Here is a 22,910-nt window from a genome sequence, read left to right as displayed (position 1 = left end):
ACGTACACCACGGGTCGATTACGAGCATCATAGAATGCTTCTGGTTGGTTCTCAGGATCGCGTAATTTTCACTCACGTGACTGATACAGTGCTTCAATTGGTACTCAGAAATGTGACGTCATCACTCACATGACTTATAGGACACTTCTTATTGGTTCTCAGAATTATGTTGTCATCTCTCATATGACATCTTCGACACCTCGCTTGTTTACCAGAATAAAAAAGAATTGAGAAAGATGTGCCGTATCTGAATAATGTGTGTTTAATACTTAGTATAAAAATACATAATGATTCAAGTGCAGAAATCACCCACAACAGCTGCGCTGTAGTACTGCACTACTGAGTATCATGATCACCCTGTGAGTTTTATTTGCTGTCTCTATAAAAATCCCAGTCATGCCTGTCCAGATTGCAATGCCATGTGTATGTTTTACCTACATGTGGCTGGCTTGTTTGTGGGCTGATTTGACCCTTGTTGTAGCTTGAAAAATGATTTTCAGGATTGGATCATTTTGTATTGACAGTCAGAAGTCTGCTAAATGGGGCGTAGTAGGAGAGAGACAAGCACTAACCGAATGTCGCTGACGGATTTTTCGTACTCACCGGAACCCGAAAAATGGCCCGAGTAATCAGCCAGTCTAAGAAATTCTTGCATTTTGAATAATATCTTTACTCAGATACAACTGACTTGAAAAAAGATTGGTGGCGGTTTAGACTTGCTTAGCACAAAATATTGTGCAAAAGCAGTTTTTTTCAGGCAGACACCGCCACATACCTGGAAGTGGGATGGAAGTGTCCACTGACCCAGGGAGCCATTTATGCGCCTTTCCTTTCCTCTAAATCAACTCCACCACCAATGAACCCATTGAAAGCCGGCAGCCTATTGCTCCAGTGCCACATTTCTGCCAAAATGTTGTCAAAGCAAATGCAAGCAGGTCACATCCCTCTGTCACTACTGCCAGGTAGCTCAAAACATGATTGACAGGACCACTGATCCAGGGAGCCACTTATGTGCGGTTCCATGTAGCAGATTAACACAAGGCATGATCAGTTGCGGCGATAGCATAGTGCTGTCGTGCAGTGGCCAGTGTAGCTGATCCGTTTGTGCTGCCACGGGTTCGAAACTCAGTTGGGGCAATATTTATTTTATTTCTGCAGGTATCTGAGAGGCTTCAGGCAAACATCAGCCTTTTCAGAATTTCTTGCGAAGTAGTGCATTTGCACTAAATTACCTACGTCGCCATCGAAATGACGTTTCATACTCTCACAATCGGTCCTAGGATGAAATTGGTTGTTCTTCACGAAGAGATGACACCATAGACGCGCTGTAAAATCAGAAAACTACTTTGACAGCTTTTGTTTGCATGTATTCCTACGGGTGCCAGCCCTATTTTTCGCCCCTAGTCGCAGCCTGCAATAGCAGCGCCACCGTATCTTGCTTGCGTCACAGATTGGTGTTGGTCTATATCATTAAGATGGGCATAGTAACGTCCGTCTATTATGTCGCACGAGTGGCATGCCAGCCTCGCGCTTCCTCCAGCAACTAGCTACAGCCTGCTGTTCCTTTTTTTTTTTTTGCTGGCAAAAAAGTGAAAATCAAAAAGTGAAATTTCAATTGAAAATTCAAGTGAAAATAAAGTGCTATATTGCTGCCCCGTTTAAGATCTTCTCATTTTGCTGTTCTCGTTTCAGTTGTCTTGTTCGTGTTTCATTTTTTGCTTGAGAAGTGTGATGGTTGCTCAATGTTTTCCAAGATTTTGTGCAATCCAAATTATCAAAACATTCTCATTAGTAAGCATGAGTGAAAATTAAAAATAATTAAATGAATTGCATGGCTCCTTCGAAGCGCTAACTTCTTTTTCAACCTTTCAACTGTGCATTACAGAACCGACGAGTTCTGCTTGAACTGCATCCCGACAATGAGCGTTCTCTCCGCCTGATCGAAGATTCAATGTTTGCGATTGTCATAGATGATGCTTCACCCACCAATAGAAAAGAGGTAACATGGTCTTTTTTTTTTCCTTTGCATTTATGAATTTATTTCAGCAATGAAAATGTAGTTGGGGATTGAGATATTGCTGTATGGAGGGCAAATCAAAATTGTTTCCAGCCACAAGCTTGCACGCATCTTGTTTTTCTTTTGCCGTGTATAGTTGTCGAACTGCTTTTGCTGATGTACCATTTCTAGGCACGCATTTATTTACCTGGTGGCCATTTGTAAACTTCTAAATTTTTTCTTTAACAAATAAATTTCTGGCTTTTGCTTGTGCAGGTGATGACCGAGTGCCTGAAGGGTGACTGTACAAATCGTTGGGTAGACAAGTCATATTCGTTCATTGTTTTCGAAAACCTCACTCTGGGCTCGTCTGCTGATGTAAGTATGTGTTAACGAAGAAAAAAAGAGTTCTTGTATCAATTTCACATGCTTTACTGTTTTCAGTGTGTATTTGTACATGCGAAAATGTACCTCAGGAACTTATCAAGAGCTTAGCACAAAACAATGAGTGATGCCTTGTTAGCAATGTTCAAGTTTGACATCTAGAATTTCTTGCTTGCTGCTGAAAAACAGATGCATTATGTTTTCATGTGGGCACTACGATTGTCGAGAATTATTTGTGGAATCCTTTTTAGGACATAATAAGCACAAGTGTCGCAACAACAAATGGGATCAGATGGCAATGCATGCCATAAATATGTAAGTAGCCTGAAAAAACAAATACTTCATGCAAATTCTGGCTGTGCACTCAAAAGTCTAGTTTGGTGTTACGGCATTACTTGTCAAGCCAGATAAACTTATTTCTGCAGATTGTAGACTACATAAATTTTGGAACCAGCTTCATTATTTGCTGGTAAAAATACTGAAAGTACTCTTTGGAGTGCTCTTTTGCACTGTGCAAGCAAACTTTAGGGTGGCATATGTCTGAACACCTCAGGAGCAGACCTGATGTTAGTTCTAATATGGAAGTCTGAATATAAACAGTAGAATCGAATCCTCATATGACATTTGTATTTTGTCAGAATTAAAAATATTGGCACCCTTACAATGTTTTGTAGTTGTGCTGGCAGTTGAATTGCATACAAACTTGATCAGTGGCTTGGCGTGTCTGGTTACTAGGAATGTGCATATGCAATTTAACATGAAAAGTATGATTTATTTTGGAGGCTACTGCAACTGTGTCGAAAGTTGCTTAGCAATGCAACTTCACACGCGCCATACATGCATAAAACTGTTTCTTTCAGCATTAGCATTTCAGCAGTAGTTGAATTGAAATATATTGTGCTTAATGGAATCGGATGCAATATTTTTTATCACATCTAAATACAAATGTTCCAATATTCAAACATTCTTTTTAGCTCTTGTAATGTGTGGCCATAGTTTGTCAACAAGCATTGTCACCTATGCTACGCTGCTTTACTTTCCTTCTGAATGTTTCATGTGTATTATAGGAGGGCCCTTGTCAAAATTCTGCCTTTGGCCTCCTTCCTGAAGTATATGTCCATGCGAATCTGATGCGCTTCTATTCTAAAAAGTGTCTGCATGTGGGAATTAACTTTGTAGTTTGTTATGTGAACAGTACTGTCTCTAAATTTCAGATTGTTTGAAACTAGTTGTGGTTTTTATGGTGTCTTGGCTTGTTTTTCTTTGTGTGGTTTTACAGACACTGTTTCTGTTTGTAGCACATACTCGTTGAGTGGAAAAGGTCTGCATTGTAACTATTTTCTTTTTTCGTATTATTAACATCCACAGCACACGCCATTTGATGGGATGGTTCCTGTGACCTGTGCTCATTTTGTCCATCTAACGTACCTTGCAACGCGGCATAATCAGGTGAGCATTTTTTTGTGTGACAAGTACAGGTCAGTTTATTTATTTTTAGTTAGCAAGTGAGATAGTTTATTTAGTTACCCCCAGCGTCATGTCTGGCGTCACATTGGAGCTGTGGGGCTGTAATGCAAAACACAAGACTGACCGAGCAGTGTGTAATGATGGTGCAAGCATATCTTCAACAATACTTATACAAAATGCAGAGAGATAGTGCAAGACTGGCAATTAAGTCAATCCATGCAACGCTTTTTTCGTGAATGTTACTGGCATGTTGCACACACTCGAGTTCTCTGGAGTCTAAGAAATCTCATCAAATTCTTTCATAGGTGGTTTTTCAGATTTTGATTGGCCTGTAATTAGTTTCTTTGCATCACGTGAGCCAAACAGGATAAAGAGAGAGAATGATGCGTTGAAGGCCTCAGCTAGCAGTTGTCATCATGAAAAGGGCTCACTAGCTGATTTCACTGAAAACACCACATCCATGTTTTTAGTGATGCTCTCGTTTTTGTTTGTGTGAATGGTTAGAAGGGCCCCTTTCTGATCACATATGCTGAGAGTGTGAGGAACTGTCTGGAAAGAAAGGTCAGGAAAAGCTCAGTTGTAAATTCATATTAATATCTTTTAATTGCGGGCTATAATTACTCATCTGATCGAGCAAAAATATAGACTAAGTTCAATTATCACAGCCATTTCCAGGCCTTAGACATAGAGTAATCTAGCATATGCTGTATATTCTCATCTTAACCATGGTCTCAAATAATGTGGGTGTGAATGGTGTCATTTGTAATTGCTTAGCATTCTCAGTTGCCATATGAAAACTTCAGCTTTGGATTGTGATGCATACTGTGGCATTTGGTTTTTGGCCTAAAAACTTGAAATAAAGGAACAAATCTTTCTTACAAACGGTAAATGGTAGTTACAAGTGGTAAGGCAACAAATGTTTCTTTATTTCCGGTTTTTATAATAGCTGAAGCCCATGTTACTGAACTAATGAGAGCAGCTTTGTAGCTCTGCCTCCTTGTGTCACTGACAAGACTTCTAATCGCATGCCACATTTCATTTGCTTTTGTAGACTGTAGTGATCGCACTGAGATCGTGAACGTTGTGAGCGGCTCACTTGGAAATGTGTTTCAGGATGATGGCGATGTCGCTGAGTCCCTCCCGATGCCGGAAGAGCTGCACTTTCATCTCACCGACCATCTCATGTCGGAGATGGAACGCGTAAAGATGGAGTACCACGCCCTGGTAAGGCAACACACTTCGAACCTTTCATTAATTTTCAGAGTTGCTATGACCATTTTTTTCTTCAGAAAGGTGTCTCTAAATCAAAGCTGTCAAAGGATAGGATGTTACGCCTTGCATTTTTACCTTTACACCACACTTATGCCAAAAGGGGGTGCTTGTTCTATTGACGTCTGAGTGCATCATCAGTTTGTAATGGAATAGAAGGCCAGGGAAATATTGTTTAACATTCTCCTGGGAGGTAATTAAGGTGTATCTTGCATTAAACACAGCAAGGGCTTGCACATGAATACTTTACGAGCACTCAGCTTGCATGGTTGAAACACATACTCTTGAGAACCGCCTTGGGTTTAATTTTTCATGACAGATGTCGCTTCCTAGAGGCTTTCCCAATAATTGGTGCACTATTGCAGTACTTTCCTAACACCCAGCACTTACTGTGCTCCGTTTTGTATACAGTGCAACAACCTGGACGTATTGTGTGATGTGTTCACTGGCTATGGCAAGGGCTTCATGAAGCCAGTGCGAATCCATCCAGAAGCCTATCTGCAGGTCGCGATCCAGTTGGCCTACTACAAGTTGCATAAAAAGTAGGTGGACTGTGTATTGTTTGCTCTTTTTGGCTCTTGCGATTATGTAAAACCATCCGTGTTTCAGAGCACATAATTTGTACGAATGAACTGTGTGCCCTAAAATATAATGTCCAGGCACAGATGGTATTGGTTGCAGGATTTTCACTAAACTTTAAAATTCTTAAAATTTACATGATTGTAAGTCGACCTATTTTTTTTATTTGAAAATCTGAAGTGGGGGTAGACTTACAATCTAAACGAAAACAATCACTCTATAAGTAAAGGCAAGACAAATGAGATATCAGGCATGCTACAGCGTGGTTGCATTTTTGCTGCCTGGCTCCGTCACATCGCTCTTGGTGCTGGCCTTGAGCAGCTGCTATGTCAATGCGCAGAACTGGCATCCCCTCCCAGGTGAAAATACAAAGTGGGCCCACATCAAAGTGGTTTATGGAACAGGTACCACTTGCAAGTGGAACCACTTGAGGAAGTGGGACCACTTGACAAAAAGGACCATTTGATACCTGGTCCAAAAAAACAAATCATTGGAAAATTCACTCAGAACCAGCATGATATTTCAGTTGGTTCCAACTGGGTTTTAAATTGGTTTCGAATCATTTTTAAGGTGCAAAAGAAAAACTGATATGTGAGGACTGCAGGGCAATGCTCAGCCTTCGTACCCATGTTTTCACAGGAGAACTGTGTATGCCGTCATGGAAATCGACACACACTCTTTACAAGCATGCATTACTTACAAGAAACACATATACATTACATACATTGTACATTACATGTACATTAGTAAAATTGGCTCATGTTTACATCCGTAGAACACACTACGGTTCCCATATATATACTCCACTTCGAACACTCTCATACTAGGGCCAGTGGTGCTTGCCCATTGAGTGCAGTTATTTCTTATGATTTCGACTGCAGTGACTGAGCAAATAATGAATGCCATTCAGTAGGTTAAGCTGCTAATGGTTCTTATTTTAAAAGTCGTTTTAGTCTTAATTGTCTTGTTTGCCAAATATGCAAATGTTTGTATGGATTGTGGCCCCAGCTGTGGCCACTTGCAGGCTTGTGGTACCACTTGAAAGCAAGTGGGGACCATTTGTAAAACCACTTGATATTTTCACCTGCCCCCCCCCCCCCCCCCCCCCCCCCCCCCCCCGCCGCGCGCCCGCAGTCAGCGGCTAATGGCGGCTATCGGTAAGCAGCAAACTGGCACCCCACACGTGGCTGCTGACTGTGGTTGCTGATAAGCGGCGGCGGCCCGATAACGCAATCACGTTCTACGGGAAGCTGAAGCGTCCAACAAGTTTTCTTTTTACTTTCAAATGTGCGCTCAGGGGAGCGTTGATAATTGACGGAAGGGCCGCTGTTCCAATTGAGGCGGCACCCCCACTCGGAACGGCAGTGATGCCGGGGGAATGTCGGTAGCCGGCGGAAGAGCCGATGCCATTCACGTGTAGTTTTCTCTTTGGCTCTGGCGCATTTGACTACTGCTCCAGGTTTGGAGCTCGTTCAGAACTACATTCAAGATGGCTGCCATTTTTTACGCCGAAGAAACGAACAGCCGTGCGCTGGGCTGCAAGTATGACGTTTGCAACGACAGTACAGGTGTGGCAGCTGCAGTGAGGACAATTTTTAGCTGTTCCACGCGATGTTGTGATGTGGCTGTTTGCGAAGTGCGGGATTTCGCTGGACGACGACGTTAGAACGACGTGCTTCGGAACCGCAGCAGCGACCACGACGGCAGCGGTAGTGAGGACGATGGCGCAAGTGTGGACGAGTAGTCCAGTGACTCATACATTTTCGTTTTGGAATGTGCCCACGGGCACGCCCAGCGCACGGCAGCCGATAACGGCTGGCAATAAACGGTGGGCCGCTGGGTAATGCTATCGCATTCAGCTATTCAAGGCCAAGCTTAAACAACCTCGGAAGTTTTTTTTATTTTTCGGAAATGCGATTTGGGGGGTCGACTTACATTCGAGTCGACTTACAATGTATATGCGTGGTAATTTTGAGGGACTTGTAAATCTTACACGTTTTAGCATTCTGTAAAGCTCATTGCACTCCTGATGCAATGAAAGTGAGTGGCTATTTGGAGTAATAATTCCAGGTTAACTTTTAAAATATCTTTAAAAGCTTTGAGCTTGCGTATTTCCAGTACATAAGAGATTATGTACAGTTTGCACATAATAGGTGTACAAGCGCCCACAAAAGTTCTTAGCATGCTGAAATCATGAAAAATTCAAATTTCCTTGCAACCTAGACTCGCAGCTAGGCATTGTGGCTGCATTGTGTAGGTCGCACTGGAAAGTGCAGAGCACACCATTCAGTTCATAGCTGCATGGTTCACAGCAGCCCTCATAGCCTGAGTCACTTTGGAACATTATAGCACTACAATCCACAATCTGATTTTTTGCGCAGTTTTTAAACGAAGGGACTTTGAAACCTTCATGCAGTAATGGTGCTAGCGAGTACCATGTCATGCTTAGGCTCAAAGACTGCTGCACCTTCCGAAGTCGAAGTTCGGGGAAGCCATCTTTTTAGGTGCTTTTGATCATAAACGTCTGCCTAACTTTCAGTGCACTACAGACTCGTTTCTTGCATTGCATTCGTATATACTAAATTTTTTCTTTTTCGAGCCCACAAAGTCGGCCCCTCACATTTCTGTCATGGTTGCACTACATTCCGGTGAATGCAGTATATATCTCAAGAGATGTAACTCAGCGAATGAAAAATGCATAGCTCTGCCAGTCACATTCATAAAGCGCACTAAGTAGGAATACAGTCGAATCTCGTTATAACGAAACGTTTTATAAGAAAGAACTAATGGATATAATGAAGTAATGATGATTCCCCTTGGAAGCTCATTCAACATGGGCTATAACGAAGTAATCACCCCTTCAACTTTGTTATAGTGAGGTTCAACTGTAGTACACTTTCAAAACCTTTTGTTTAAGTCTGGGAGCTTATCAGGTACAGAAATCTTTACCACAGATTAATTTAGGCTTAAGTAACGACAGTGACTTCTTTACCCCTCTAGTAACACATGAAACATTGCTCCAGTAATGCATTCAAACTTGAAGATGGGTTTGTTTTCCTTCTTTATTTATTTTTGACACCCTTGTGCAATATGCATGTGCAGGCCAGGTGCTACCTATGTCACGGCATCGACACGCGGCTTCTACCATGGGCGGACTGAGACATGCCGGGCGTGCACGCCAGAGTTGGTGGAGTTTGTCCAGGCAGCCTTGGACGGCAAAACCTCCGTGCGTTATTTGACTTGCACTCATGGTTGTGAGTTTTGACCGAAGTTGTGACAACACTGCACCCTGTAAATTTAGGATGTCAATTTGTACTGACTGCGAATCGTGTGTTGAACTTCATAAATGCAGTCGATGATAATATGTACTTTCATTAAGTGTACTTGCTATAAAAAGAATGTTTTGTGCAGTTTTGTAACCTTACATTATTGGAACATCATATGATTCAGACATTTGTTTTCCACTTCCAATAATACCATATGCAGTTAGCTTAGGGACAGGAATGTAAATATTTTTTTATTTATTTGTTTTTATAATTTTTAAAAATAATTTTTGCATTTCCTATGCAAATTATTTCCTGCACTATATATTGTAGTGAAAGTGTGCAAGCAGAAATGCAATTGATTCCTTTTATAATGGCTCGTTTATGATGAACGCTCACTTAGTGTGAATGAAAGTCTCATCACTGTCATAGTAAATGACAGCTGTGACACTGAGTCTCGAATAGAACATAAGCCACTGACATGGGAAGTAGTTTCAGTGAAAATAAGCAAATGTTACAAATGCACATATAAGAACGCATGGAATAGCAGTAACCTCTATGGTGGATCTACAGTCAGTCTGATGAAACATGAAGGGCAATCTCAAAATGACAAAAATAATTATCAGTAGAGAAAGAATGCTATTAGCTCCATTCATAATCACATTTTAAGGGCAGTCACTGCACTCTGCTAGTGATAATTAATCCATTATGTATTTAATATTGTGTAGCAAAGCATAATCTCAACTTACCTGTTGTGTTTCAGCAGTTCAGGTTGTGTTTTGTTTGACATTGATAGTACAGGATCCACTGTAGAGAGATTTTCAGGAAGGAGGAAGGAGGGACTCTTGACAACAGAGGAGAAAATGAATGCGGTTTGCAGAGGGACGTCAGTCCGCTAGCTAAGGTTTCGACCAGACAAGTCTTCTTGTCGAAACTTTGGCTATTGGACTGATGCTTGCCCCCGACTCTTGTTCATTTGTTTCATAGATAGCACAAGGGCGCGCAGAAGTTTTCGGATTACGGAAACGTTGATAATGCTTAATTGCTTGACAGTGCTAGCATGCAGCTAGGAACTTCAGAATGTGCTCTTCATTTCCCTGTACAAGCTACACACCACAGTGTTCGATGTCAAGGTGCGCCTCTAGGCATGGCAAAATTTGTTTTCTTTTCATTCTTTTCCCGTGGCTCCCCTGTACTTTGAAAACTTTAGTGAGCACCTGTACGTGAATATCAGAAGTTAAAAGCCTTTTACTTTTCGTTCAAGCAAGATGAAATAGATGCACGTTATCAGGTACGAGGAAAACCAAAAATTGTATTCCATGTGCCTGCATCACAGCATTGCTGTGAATGCACTGCCGCAATGTTTGGCAACAAAAGAAGTGACTTGGCACAGAGTAAAGAAGGGAAGGATGCTCATTGCCAGGTGACGCTACCTGCCTGTAACCTTTTTTGACCTAAGGCTTTATTTCTTCATATGGCAAGCCATAATGAACAAGATCATATAGTGTGGCTTAACAGTGTCGCAGGAAGCAGTGTAATTTTGTCACACAGGCGGTCACTCTATGAGGCCAACACTTGAACAGTCTATTAAGGCATCATGCATACTACCTGGAAGAAGCTTATTTGCTGTGTAGACACTATTTTCTTTTTCCTAACAATAAAAGTGCACAGGGTGAAATTAAAAATGTGAGTATAATGAACAATATAAGATTTATGCTTACAAGGCAGGGCAGACTGGTTTTTGTTCTCTTCCTGATATTTATATGATTGTCTTGCTTTTTTTTCCCCGCTAGAGGACACTTTTGCTACATAGGTAAACTGGCTCAACCCCGGGTGCTTCTTTTTTATATTTTTATTATTGTCATCCTGCATTAATAGGTCAGATTAAGTAGTGCATGGTGACCTTGTTACATTTGTGAATTTGGGTATTTAAAAAGAAAATAATGTTGTCCTGCCCACACCTGATCATGTTACAGCATGAACAGTTTTTGCATTCACTTCAAGGGTGCTTCACTTATGTCCCTTTTTACAGATAACAAAAGTCCTGGATCTCTTAAAAGTGGCTGTGACAAAGTTTGAAGAACTGATGGTTGAATGCTGCAAGAACCATGGTGAGCAACATGAGTTTCCTCCAGTGCATGCAGTCCGGTGATACTTTCTGGTGATGTTCCACTAGCAGATAGCATTAATTTTTCAGTACCATATTTATTCGTGTAATGAACCCTCACATAATGGGTCTACCCCCCACTTTTGTTTTTGAGAACCTTTCTTGTTTTTTTAACCTCACGTAACAGATGTGCACCTGTCCTTCAGGGCCAGTGTTCGGCATGTTTGCATTATCTCTCAGCAGTTGGCCAGTGCCGTTGACTATTACAAAATCGTGGGATTGTGCCAGAATACTTCAAACATCTTTTGAAATGAATGTTTCTAAACATCAGTGAGGGACATGAGGGACGTGGGGATGAAACTTGTCGACCGCACGCACGCTTTTGTTGATGATGGATGGACAGGACGGAATGTGAGGGGTGGATGGATGGGAGGACGGACATATATGGAATTTCGACTCTTACAAAAATGTGTCATATTTTTTTGTTTTCATAGTGGACCCTCCCCCCAAAATGTAGTCAACTTTTTATGGAAAAAAAGGGGTTCATTGTAAGAGTAGATACGGTTGTTTAAGTGTAATTATGAAGGACTTAAGGCCCTGATGAACTATTCTGAACTGTGTATGCATCCACTTCTGTTTTCTTCATGCCCTGTTGCATTAGAGCTAACACAGCATGTTTCTTGGGCTTTTGTATGTTTAACACATGGAGCAGTTCCCTTTTCTTAAAGCCTATATGTATCATTGTTCATCTGCAAGCACAGTGCATGCTGTAACAATACTTTAGCCATTAAAATACTCTTGCACCAGAAATTATTCATTAATCATGTTTACCCAACATGCAGTAAATTGGATTCATGTCATATCAGGCTGTGTATACAAAGCTTATTTTCATTCATGTTTCACATATTTCTGCTTGTCACAGTGATAGTGCATTGTGCACAGTGACTTTTTTTAATCCTGCAAATAGAGATAGTGTTATTTATTTATTTATTTTATTTGAAAATACTGCAGCCCCATTCCAGGGGCTATAGCAGGAGTGGTTAAATATATCATGCGGTACAGTTGCGTGCATAAAGGGGTACATGGCAAAATGTGAAACAAACGCTGCATACAACATCATATAATGCTACGTCTCAATTTCAGACGCAAAATCAGACACAGAAAAGGCATGTATATTTCCATTTAAAGAGTTCCAACTCTCCACGGTACGCGAAAAAAAACTGTATTTGAAAGCGTTAGTACGGGCAAAAAAGGGTTGGATATTAAGATCGTGATGGCTCCTGGTTAGAGATGGTTTTGAAAACGTGATATGCTTACTCTCTGAGAGGCAATTAGCAGAATGCACTATTGAGTGAAGAAGTTTTAAGGACTCAGTTTTCCGGCGGGATGCGAGCGGACTTATGTTTAAGGAAGATATCGCAGATGAGGGTGAAAAATGAAAGTCGTAGCGGCGAAAAATAAATCTTACAGCTTTTCGTTGTACAGATTCTATCTGATCAATTTCACATTGCTTATATGGATTCCAAACATTGGAAGCGTATTCAAGAATAGGGCGAATTAGACTTTTATACATGACCAACTTCGTCTCTTTAGGAGCATCCCGTACTGTGCGCCTCAAGTAACCTACCTTTTTAAGAGCTTTAGCTGTGATATGATCGATGTGTTTTGACCATGACATATTGTGTGAAAAAACAACGCCAAGATATTTATATTCATGTACCCTTTGCAGGGATGAATAATCGTAATTAGAAGGGCATGAATAATTGTAATTAGAAGGGCATAGGCGGTTGGTGAAAGACATGACAACTGTTTTGCTGAAGTTGATTTTCATCTGCCACGTATTGCACCAATCACAGAATATACCAAAAGACTCATTCAGAAGGAATTGATCACTGACAGAGTTAATAGTGTGGTACAATACACAATCATCGGCGTATAGACGGATCTTTGAGGTTATACTGTCAGGCAAATCATTAATATAAAGTAAAAACAACAAACGGCCAAGGACAGAGCCTTGGGGAACACCTGAGGTTACGTCAGCTTTCGAAGAATCGACGGAATTGAAGCGAACAGACTGGGAGCGGTGCGAGAGGAAATCGGCAATCCAGTCAACAAGTTGAGAGTTATTGAGAATGACTTTTAGTTTGCATAACAGTTTAGAGTGAAGAACTGTGTCAAAAGCTTTTGAGAAATCGATGAATATGGCATCGATTTGGTTACCGGCATCTATGCTGAGAAAAATGTCATGCGCAAATTCTGTTAACTGAGTCACTGTACTAAATCCCTTACGAAACCCGTGTTGAGCCCTTGACAGAAGTTTAGTTGCTTCAAGAAATTCTATGATGTGTTTATAAATAATGTGCTCTAGGATCTTACATGAATGTGCAGTTAAAGAGATCGGCCTATAGTTAGAAAGAAGTTGTTTGTTGCCGGATTTATAGAGCGGGAGTACATTGGCGAGTTTCCATGAGGAAGGGACAATGCCAGTAGAAAGAGATTGTTGAAAAATAATTGAGAGATATTTTTTTGAGTCAAGGTGCAAGATAAGATTTAAAACGCCCTGAGTGCTAACCGTGATATCAGAGATAGAACGGTCAGGATTAGGAAGACTGAAAGATGGAATGATGTTATTATCACGTGCAAAGACCGAATGAAAGTAAGCATTAAATGCATCAGATATTTCAGCGGGGTCAGAGACAATTTCTCCATTAATAACGAATGAGGTAGATGAAGTGCCTGAGGGTAGGACAGATCGCCAAAATTTACGAGGGTTATTGCTAAGCAGCCCTTGAAGCTGAACGCGGAAATAGAAATCTTTAGCAGAGTGCATTTTATTACGAAGTTCATTTTTCGCAGCTTGAAATCGAGCAATGGAATCAGGGTTATTGTTACGTGTCATGCGCCTCAGCCGAGACACACGACGTGACACCGTGAATACCGTCGTACTTCACTCCGACCCATCATCATTCAAAAATCCATCGAATCAACCATGTGCCCTGAATTCCACTCCCTCATGTAATGCCCTTTTAATGGGGCCGTTGAGGTTGTAATAAATAAATAAATAAATAAATAATTTATTTATTTATTTATTTTTTCTTGCTCCTGTTTGGCCAGGGTGCGACCGTCATTTAATGGGCCTTGCACTCACCGCTGTGGAAGAGGGTGTGCCCATTCCAGAGTTGTTTATGGACCCTGCATTTATCAAGAGGTTAGTGTTAAACTCTTGATCTAAACCTGGTTGCAAACAATGTTGTCCTTACCATCTTGTAGTTTGTTGTTGTACTGCCACTTGAGGAATACTGCTTCTGTTGCCTGCTGTTGTTGCCGTTGTCGCTTTTGGCAAGAATTTGTGGCTTGTGAAAAGGTAAAGCAGGAATTTGTGGCGCTTTCTCTATATTTCACATTACACTAGCCCAAGTTATTGAAGTAGAGGAACAGTTTAAAGCAGACTTGTAGAACTTGCAGGAAGAAAGCAGCTTGGTTAGTGACAGTTTTTTATTCATGTCTTGGTGTCACCCCCTATTGATAATCATTAAAATGGGGTTTCGGGTGTGCTTTGTCTCACCAGGGAATACTGGAATTACATGTTAACATCAGGAACCGTGCAAGAGAAAGCAGAAGGAAAAAATAAAAGTCCAGTAGCTGCTACCAGGAGTTCTGTACCTGTCTGCTGCATGAGAGAAAGTTGTGAAAGTTCTTAGAGAGAAATGAGTCTCACTGTAATGGCACTTGCTGCAGTAAAAAATAAAATGAGGCACACTCAGCATGGCAGATCATATATAACTATGGGATCTTCTGGTGTATAAGCCACGGTTTCTTTCTGAATTATTGCTGGTGCATCCTATTACCACAAATCTTTGTACTTAATCTTGTGACACCAGATGACCTGACTTATCTCAAATGATAACAGCCATGTGCAACTTCTTGCATGTTGTTGCTTTGGTGCCTTATCTCGGTGGTTCCTTGCCAGCTTTAAATTGAGTGTAGTTGAGAGCAGCAGGTAATCTGTCCTTCAACAACTGCCAAGCACACTTGTTGCTATCACCACCGCCAAGTCGTTCAATTCTTTGTGAGCAGGAATCGGCCAAATAAGGAGTTTCTTTTGGAAGCCTTTTCCTGTCTTCCTGACTACTGGACTGCCGTCACCACTTTGTGACAATATACAACGATGCTACTTGTATACGAGAAAAATTTTGTGCCTTTATGCCTCATCTTTTGATGTGTCCAGTAACTATGTTCTAAAAAAAAAAATTGGCTTGTAAATGATGAAAATAGCCAAGTTTTTTCAATTTTACCTTATGGGTAGAATAGTAACATCTGCCTTTGCAAGTTTCATTTTTGGCATCGATTTCGTTGGCGTCACTTCCATGTGTGTTACGTGTATAGTGTTCGCATGTGTCATGTGTTCTTCTCGCTCAACATGACACGACTTGAAATGCCAAGGAGCTATGATGTAAACTACAACTTGCGTGCCGTTGAATATGCACTGGGAACAGGGAACCACAGAGGCAGTTCGACGTGAGTCACAAAATGATCTGGGACTAGCACAAAGATGCAAAGGATTCCTGTGAGCACAGGAATAAAGGCAGAGCGCGGGAAGAAGGCACACTGACCAGAGCTCGAAGATCGCCTACGCATGGCAGCTGCCGCAGGAGTGTGTTTTCATCACAGTCTCTAATAAATGAATCCTTAGCTCATTTTTTGTAGCACTAATTGAATGAACGGTTGAAATGGTGCGTCATATACACTTGTGTGCCTTATATGTGATTTTCTCGAAAAAGCTGCTATTTGCAGCAGGGTGTGCCTTGTACTTAGATGCAACTTGTAGACCAGAAAACATGGCAAGGGATGTAAAGTGCAAGGAATATAGATGAAATAATGAAAAGGCATGCAGCAGAAAACATAGTACATAGATAGTGCATTATAGTGGGCGCCAATATAAAAAAAACAGCAAGGGATTTCATAACTTGCAGTCTGATGTACATGCCTTCATGAAGGATGAAAAGCCACAACGTGCTACTGCCACTGGTTGATTGCAAAGGGCTCATGTTTTTTTTTACCCCTTCAGTGGTGGCAATGGGAACTTCATTCTGTCAACCAGCTGCAACGGCTACACGCCTCTCATTGGCTGTGTAGCTCCAATGTGTACAGATGGCTACGGTGTCTTTTACAGCATTGAAGAGAACAGGTGAGGAGGCACTCACTGATATCTCAGCCTTAAGTTCTGATTGAGAATTTGTTCTCACTGGTCACCAGATACTAAAGAAAAGGGTGGCTTAGCACTCTAGAGTTGAACATTGTCTTTCATTTCTGAGGCTGCTGCTCCAAGAGCTAATGCTGCTCCTGGAGTGCATGTTGAGTATTGATAAATGAAGAAAATGGACTATGTTAAGTACCAGCAATGGTGATGAATACATAGTGCACTCTAAAGGCAGTCAATAACTTAGAACATCAAGCTTTGCAAGAGCATTACGCACCATTACTAAACTCGGATTGACACACGCAGATGAGTTTGCTGGAAAACATTTATTCACGCCTGTGGTCATCTATTTGATAGCTGTGAACACTGGGTGTTGTGGCAAAAGTTGCCCTCCTTTTACCTTCAAGGACATCTGGCAGATGTTTCATTATCAGAGGGACATCTGGTAGTCGTGTTCGTAAAGGAACTTGCTTAATTTAAACAACTGAGAGTCCCTAATTGCATTCCTCATGCCAAAGCAATTGCAGTTTCCCACTACTTTCGTCAGGCTGGTGAATGGCTGGGCATCCTCAACGGTTCAGTCAAGCTTCCAGCTATCTATAATAACCTTTCTTCTCCTTACACAGCATACCACAATGATGCAAACCAATCGGCCATTTGGTACTGTGGATAGTTAGGCAGTGCTTAACCGAATCCTTTTATTATTGTTTTAAAACGGTAAAAAGGTTCCTTTGCTTCTAAGCTTGTCGAAGTACTCTGCTTAACAGAGTGAACTCAGCACAGTAAGCTTTCTTCAAGTGAATAGCTTATCAAACAAACAACTCAACAAAACATGCTCGGGTGGAGTGCACTCCCTTGCTCTGGAGAGTACACTGCCTTTAGGGGAGTACCTTATTATTTTACTAAACTATCTTATTAAAGTATGTGCAAGAAATGCACTCTTTTCAAGGGAGTAGCTTATCAAACAATTCAACAGAGTACACTCAAGGGAGTACAATTCTATTATTGTTGACTTGCACATAGAGTCCCAGCTGAGATTTTTTGTCTTTTCTGTTTTCCTCTCAGCAAAATATTGCCTTCTTATCTTTCCTTTTTCTTGAACAGGATCATCTTTGCCTTATCAGCCTTCAAGGAGAGCAGTGAGACTAACGCTGAGGCGTTGTATCAGCACATCAAGCAGGCCTTGTTTGACCTACAGGGCCTGCTGCTCTCAGCCAAGCTCTAATGGGAGATAGCGGAGAGACCACACAATAGATGTATTATTATAATGCTTTGGATGAGCCACATGCACTGCCCAGTGTAGATCAGCCGAAGACCAAGGGCTGCGTGCCGATTGGATCCTCCATGACACTGTGATCGTGCCGTTATTGCTTTCTTTCCTTCACGTTTTTTACGTTGTTTCTTCTAGCCGATTTTTTATTAGGTAGCTATCTGTATAATTAGCCTTTTTTACCACAGTGATCTGTACTCTATATTTCTACGAGCAGCGCAAAACAAATGTATTCAGGTGTGGTGTTTATACAGACAAGGGAAAAGGTGTACAGTCTGATTTTTTTTTTACTGTAAGGTTCTTCTGTGGGCAAAGTTTTGCAGAGAGAATTTTCTCCGTTGAAGGAGCACAAAACCTTGCAGTCCGGACGGTACTGATTTTATGTCTGGAAGCATAGATGGGGGAAAGGCTTGGCAACTGTCACTGCCTCCTTCTGAATAGAAAAAAGTGCATTTAGGTATGTTGGGGCTGGTGAGTTGACGTAATAGCAATGGGGGCCTTCTCACCTGCTGCCACCCTGTTTAGCTGGCAGTGTAGCAGTTTATATTTATCGAGCTTGTTCTTAACCTTGTGTTGTACTGCCAAAGATATATAACCCAACCAAAAGCTTTGCTTTATCGTGAAAAGACAAATGGAACATGCAGTGATGTTCTTGTTTCACTTGGAACAAAATTACTTGCAGTATACTTGTGGCCCCGTATCAGAAATTTCTGCTTTCTAGTATATTTATATTTTTTATTGTGCTCATATTTAGTAATGGCTCAGTTGCATTTGAAGGTTTTTTTTTTGTTCTGTGAGTGCCATAAGTAGTCTCACTTCTGACAATAGGGGGTAATTCCATTCTTTTTTTTTACATGTTTGGGCTACACAAGAGTCCAAGTGAATATTATAGGTAGATCCTTTACACAAAGATTTTAGCTTTTTTGTACAAGTGATTGTATATCAAGTTTTGATCTTCCAAATCTTGATTGTGTAATGGCGTGCATAAATCCCCTAATATCAATCAAAAAGAATTTATCAAGTGAACTAAAAAGTTACTACTGATTTTACTTTTGCACAGAATACTTATGTAAAAAGGTAAACTCTCAATGCTGTGAAATGATGCGTTCGCTTTTTGGCATGCTTTTAGTGCATATGAGTTGAGACAACAAAGTACAGAATGTGCATACATATCATGCTGATCTGATTCAAGCATGCACCTGCGTTCCAAAAATGAAGAGCTCTAAGGCATGTTCAATAGGATCATAGAACCGATTATTAAATTGGTGGTATTCTTGTCACCAAGGATCGGATGCATGTAAGAAATACCTCTGTGTTGGTATTGGGTGTGTGTTGTAAATAGGAAGGCTTTATATATGTGGTGCTCTTTGCCAACATGAGTTCTAGAAAGTGTCATGCTAAACTGGGGTGCTAAGATGACACGTTTACTTAAAGTATTTGGGCCTTTCTTTTACTTAATATTTTTCATTCTTTTATTTAAAAAACAGTTGACGTAGCTTATTGAAACATGGTGATTAAGCCTGCCTGTGTTTCTACTTTTCTGTAAGCATGCTGGAATAGCCATTATGAAGGCAGGTCTGAAGGACAAAGCAGTTTGCCCTGACTAAAGAGCCACTCGCAGGTTTTGCAGTGATTCGTTCGACCATAATGTAAGCACAGCTGCACTCGAATTCTGTGCGTGCAGTGCACTATGTGCTATGTCCTTTGTGTGTTGTGGAACTGTTGTTTTTTCTATGAAGGAAAACTTTTTAACGAGATGCCTTTTTGTAATTTTTATTTTATCTGTAAGGCAAGCGGTGAAAGTTTTCTGCACCATTGTCTCTTATTCGCTTTTGTGGCAGAAGTCTTGTAATGTTCTGCTGAAGCCTACAAATGCTTTATGCAATCTTTTGGACACTGAGGTCATGTGATGCATAAAGAAACAAATGTCTCATAGTTACCTTCGTGCTATGCTTTACTTCTCTGATTGTGTCTACAAGTGATCCTCTGCACATTTAGAATACTGTGTGACATTTGAAAAATGGTGAAGTGTTGCTTGTCTTGTGAATGGAATATTGCTGCTGACTAGATATGCTTTTCCCCCTCTGCTGGTTTCATGACTTGCAGGTGCTTTGTCATACGAAACATGGGTGAAGTTTCTTTCGACACTAGACTGGCCGCAAAATGTTCATTGTATTCAGGTGAAGAGCAATGCAAAGCAAAAGCTGCAGTTTCTCTGAATTTCCTCTACACATCTAACATTTGTTTTAAAATATCTTTCCACTGTTGCTTCCACCCTTTTGCTTGTTCTTTCATATTTATCACGTTTATATTTTTTTTACGTGTCAGTCACTTCTTAACTCGACGGACCCTAAAATTTTTTAAAATCAGTTTTTTGAGGTTTGCTGAGTTAAAATTAAGGAAAGCCTTTTTAATATACCTTGTGTTATTAGGACCTGAGCGGTAGTTTGAATGAATCAGATTTTCAGATTAAGTGGGTTTGAAACAATGGGAGTCCACTGTAATTAACTATTTTTTGTGATACGGTACTGGTGTGGGTAGGGGCTGCCTCTTCTATTTAGTAATCTCAGTCCGCATTCTGTCTTTGTAGCAATCTGTTTACATTTGTACTTTTGAGTTCTGAGTGCAGGACAGGGTAGGTATGTTAAGCAAGAGTAGCAGACACAGTTTATTTTGTCTTGTTGATATGCCACATGTTAAGTCGTAAAGTTTATGTCACAAAGTTACTGAGGCTTTCACTTCATTGTGCACATACACCCTCTGAACCACAGCTCACTCATGCTGTGTCATACATCACCTAAAAGCATGGCTGCATATGTGGCGGAGCAGTATATCCAATGCTAAAGAGCCTTTACGTGACTATGACACAAAGCACTGCACTCACAACCTTGGGCATATGGCATGTCAATGCTCAGATTTCGTGCGGGGTATTGCCACGCAGTTCTTCTGTGGTGGACTTTGCCTACTTCAACCTTGTTCCCTCTTGGTGGTGACCAAGCCACCTGATCCTCAGGCTTTTGGATTCACTACAGAAAACATGCATGGCTTCGCCGTATGTCATAGTGTTGGCTGGTGCAAAACTTTAGGCTCAGGCTGTGAATCTTTATGCCATGCATGTTTGTTTTGTCCGTTCCCCCCCCCCCCACCCCCTTGTTTGAACTGCGTTTAGTGTGCGGCTGCATTCCGAGAATCCCACCTCAGACACATGTTTGTAGATTGTTCGCAATATGCCACCACAAATGACAGACAAGCTGGAGTCTTTGGAAGCACATATAGTTATTCTTTTCTTGAGGGATAGAAAGGTAGTGGTAATGTTATGTTAGAGAACCTTGACTGCAAAGTAACATGAGGTTATTGTGGCATTTAAGAAAAGTTGGAGTGGGACCCCGCGGACAGGAAATATACCTGTGCACCTGTATTTTCAATGACAGCAGTGCCGTAATGCAGAGCCAGCAGACAGGAAAAAAGTTTGTTTGGTCAGACACGTGGAAATTTTCTGTGTGCGCCGCTACTTATCACGCAAGATTGTCTAGGAATTTCTTCGAGGTTATCGCAGGTTGCAAGGAAATCTCTTTCTATTGGAGGCCATAGCCCTGGCTAGGTACTGGCGAGTAAAAACGCTATGAATAAGGTGCATGTGTCGCCTGTTTATTTTTCCATTTACTCACAAAACTCTAGTTTAACATGGTGTATTATACTCCATTTCATAAACAGCAGTCTATTCTGTGGAGGCTGCATATAAGCAGTGTGCGCCCGCAAAACCACTCATTCTTCAAAAAGCCTTGGTGAGTGTTTGGATGCTAAAGAATGTTATAAAACGAAGTGCTAGCACTGGGAATCTCCTTCGAAGCTGTGATGCGCTCAGTGTTCGGGTGCTTCACTGAGTGTGAACTACTTTTTAGGCATGGATGAGTGAGTGATTTGGCCGACGAGCCACATATACTGTTGCATGTCATTCTTACTTCTCGAAGTCTAGATGAGTCGCAAGAGTAAAATGTGGCAAGAGGTAAAATGAAGCGCAGGAGGATGCCAGTGAGATCTTCGACAGCCAGATGTGCTTGTCTTCACATTGGTTGCATGGCAAACTATTTTTTGGGCACGGACTTGTCCTAAACTAGCAGGCATGCTAGCTTTGACTGCTATGTATGAAACTGAATATAGTAGTATAGTTGTGAAGCTGGCTCTTGTGTTTAAATGTCAGCCTGCAAGCATTAGCACATGTGCATATGCTGGTGTTTTGTAACCCTACTGAACCAAAAAATAAAACTGGACATTGGTTTGAAGTATCATTAATAATGAATACAAATGAGGGCGTACACCTACTCCAGAAGTTGTTCATGATCAGGCACAAGTTTGCAAACAACATGCATTGCATTTTGGCCTGGCTGCTAAACATTTTCGAAATTGCAGCAGAGCACATTAGCATCCGGTCATGCTAGTGAATTACAACGTTTCCTCATGGTTGCTATTCCTAGCGCTTCAGCCCTGTCACCAAGTCGTTTTCGTATGTGGATTTGATGTTGAGTTTATTGCATCAAAGCTGTTCATGGGATTTGAAGTTGTCCTGTGCAATTGCATCATTGTCATTCAGTGGGCACATATTTTTTTACTACTTTTTTATACCTTCATTGCATTCATTTTTCAACCATTCCTGGCTTTGTAGCTATAGGTCCGATCATTAAGAACCATGGGTCATAACATGTGCGCTGCTTGAGAATTCTGGGACCACGTGCTGTAGCAAGTGCGTTTTACAGCCAGTAATGGACTTGGAGAAACTACGCTTGCGCAGATTCGCCACATTTAACCATGCACAGTTGTCTCGAGCTTGCCAGCTCTTACTGTGCTGCAACCGGATTCCCAGTGAGCTATTTATCTACTCGGCATTTGACTTGTGGCCAAAGGGGCCAAGTTAAACTGTGGCACTGGAAATGTACGAATGTTTCAGATTTGAACCCATGTTCTCATTAGCTCTTCTTAATAATATAGCGCTCCGCGCCTTTTCCTGTGTGGTCAGCATTGTACACCGTAAATGTGAAAAGAAAAGCGGGACTCGATGGCTGTTGCTGTGTGCCCCCATATCTCTGTATCAATGCAAGCGTTTCGCCGATATGTAAATGGAAGATATTTTCTTTGTAATAAAGTCATATCGGACGCCTTTTATGTACTTTTGTTGTACGCATGTGCAAATGATTTTTCATGCTGAAACGATTACAAACAAGGAACACTGCTGTCTAAGTGGGCGTGCTGGTTTGAATGAAAGTTTGAGCTCTGCTGTACGGCAACCGCGGCCAGGCAAGCACAGCAGCAATAGCAGTGGCGACGTGTTACCGCATTCGCTGTACTAGCTCCCTCTATAGGCACGTAGCGAACATCAT

The 22,910-nt window shown here is 41.2% G+C and overlaps 1 protein-coding gene across 3 annotated transcripts in view; it reads left to right on the top strand.

Moving 5' to 3' along the window:
• The window catches only part of CROT (Carnitine O-octanoyltransferase), a 71,614-nt gene extending 48,917 nt beyond the window's left edge, over positions 1-22,697 (top strand). For 2 of the 3 annotated variants that reach the window (XM_077657720.1, XM_077657719.1), the window contains exons 6-15: positions 1,886-1,999; positions 2,273-2,374; positions 3,749-3,829; positions 4,961-5,071; positions 5,528-5,658; positions 8,798-8,921; positions 10,991-11,069; positions 14,180-14,273; positions 16,134-16,253; positions 17,370-22,697. In XM_077657720.1, the coding sequence (XP_077513846.1) occupies positions 1,886-1,999; positions 2,273-2,374; positions 3,749-3,829; positions 4,961-5,071; positions 5,528-5,658; positions 8,798-8,921; positions 10,991-11,069; positions 14,180-14,273; positions 16,134-16,253; positions 17,370-17,490 (1,077 nt within the window). In that variant the 3' untranslated portion in view covers positions 17,491-22,697. The remainder of the gene's footprint in view (positions 1-1,885; positions 2,000-2,272; positions 2,375-3,748; positions 3,830-4,960; positions 5,072-5,527; positions 5,659-8,797; positions 8,922-10,990; positions 11,070-14,179; positions 14,274-16,133; positions 16,254-17,369) is intronic. The other variant, XR_013313283.1, reaches the window with a different exon arrangement.
• Positions 22,698-22,910: the final 213 nt, after the last annotated feature.

This window comes from Amblyomma americanum, chromosome 3 (assembly GCF_052857255.1).
Source record: "Amblyomma americanum isolate KBUSLIRL-KWMA chromosome 3, ASM5285725v1, whole genome shotgun sequence".
In the NCBI taxonomy this organism is placed as follows: domain Eukaryota; kingdom Metazoa; phylum Arthropoda; class Arachnida; order Ixodida; family Ixodidae; genus Amblyomma; species Amblyomma americanum.
Note: the sequence above shows the minus strand (reverse complement) of the source record. Positions and strands in the feature narration are given on the sequence as shown.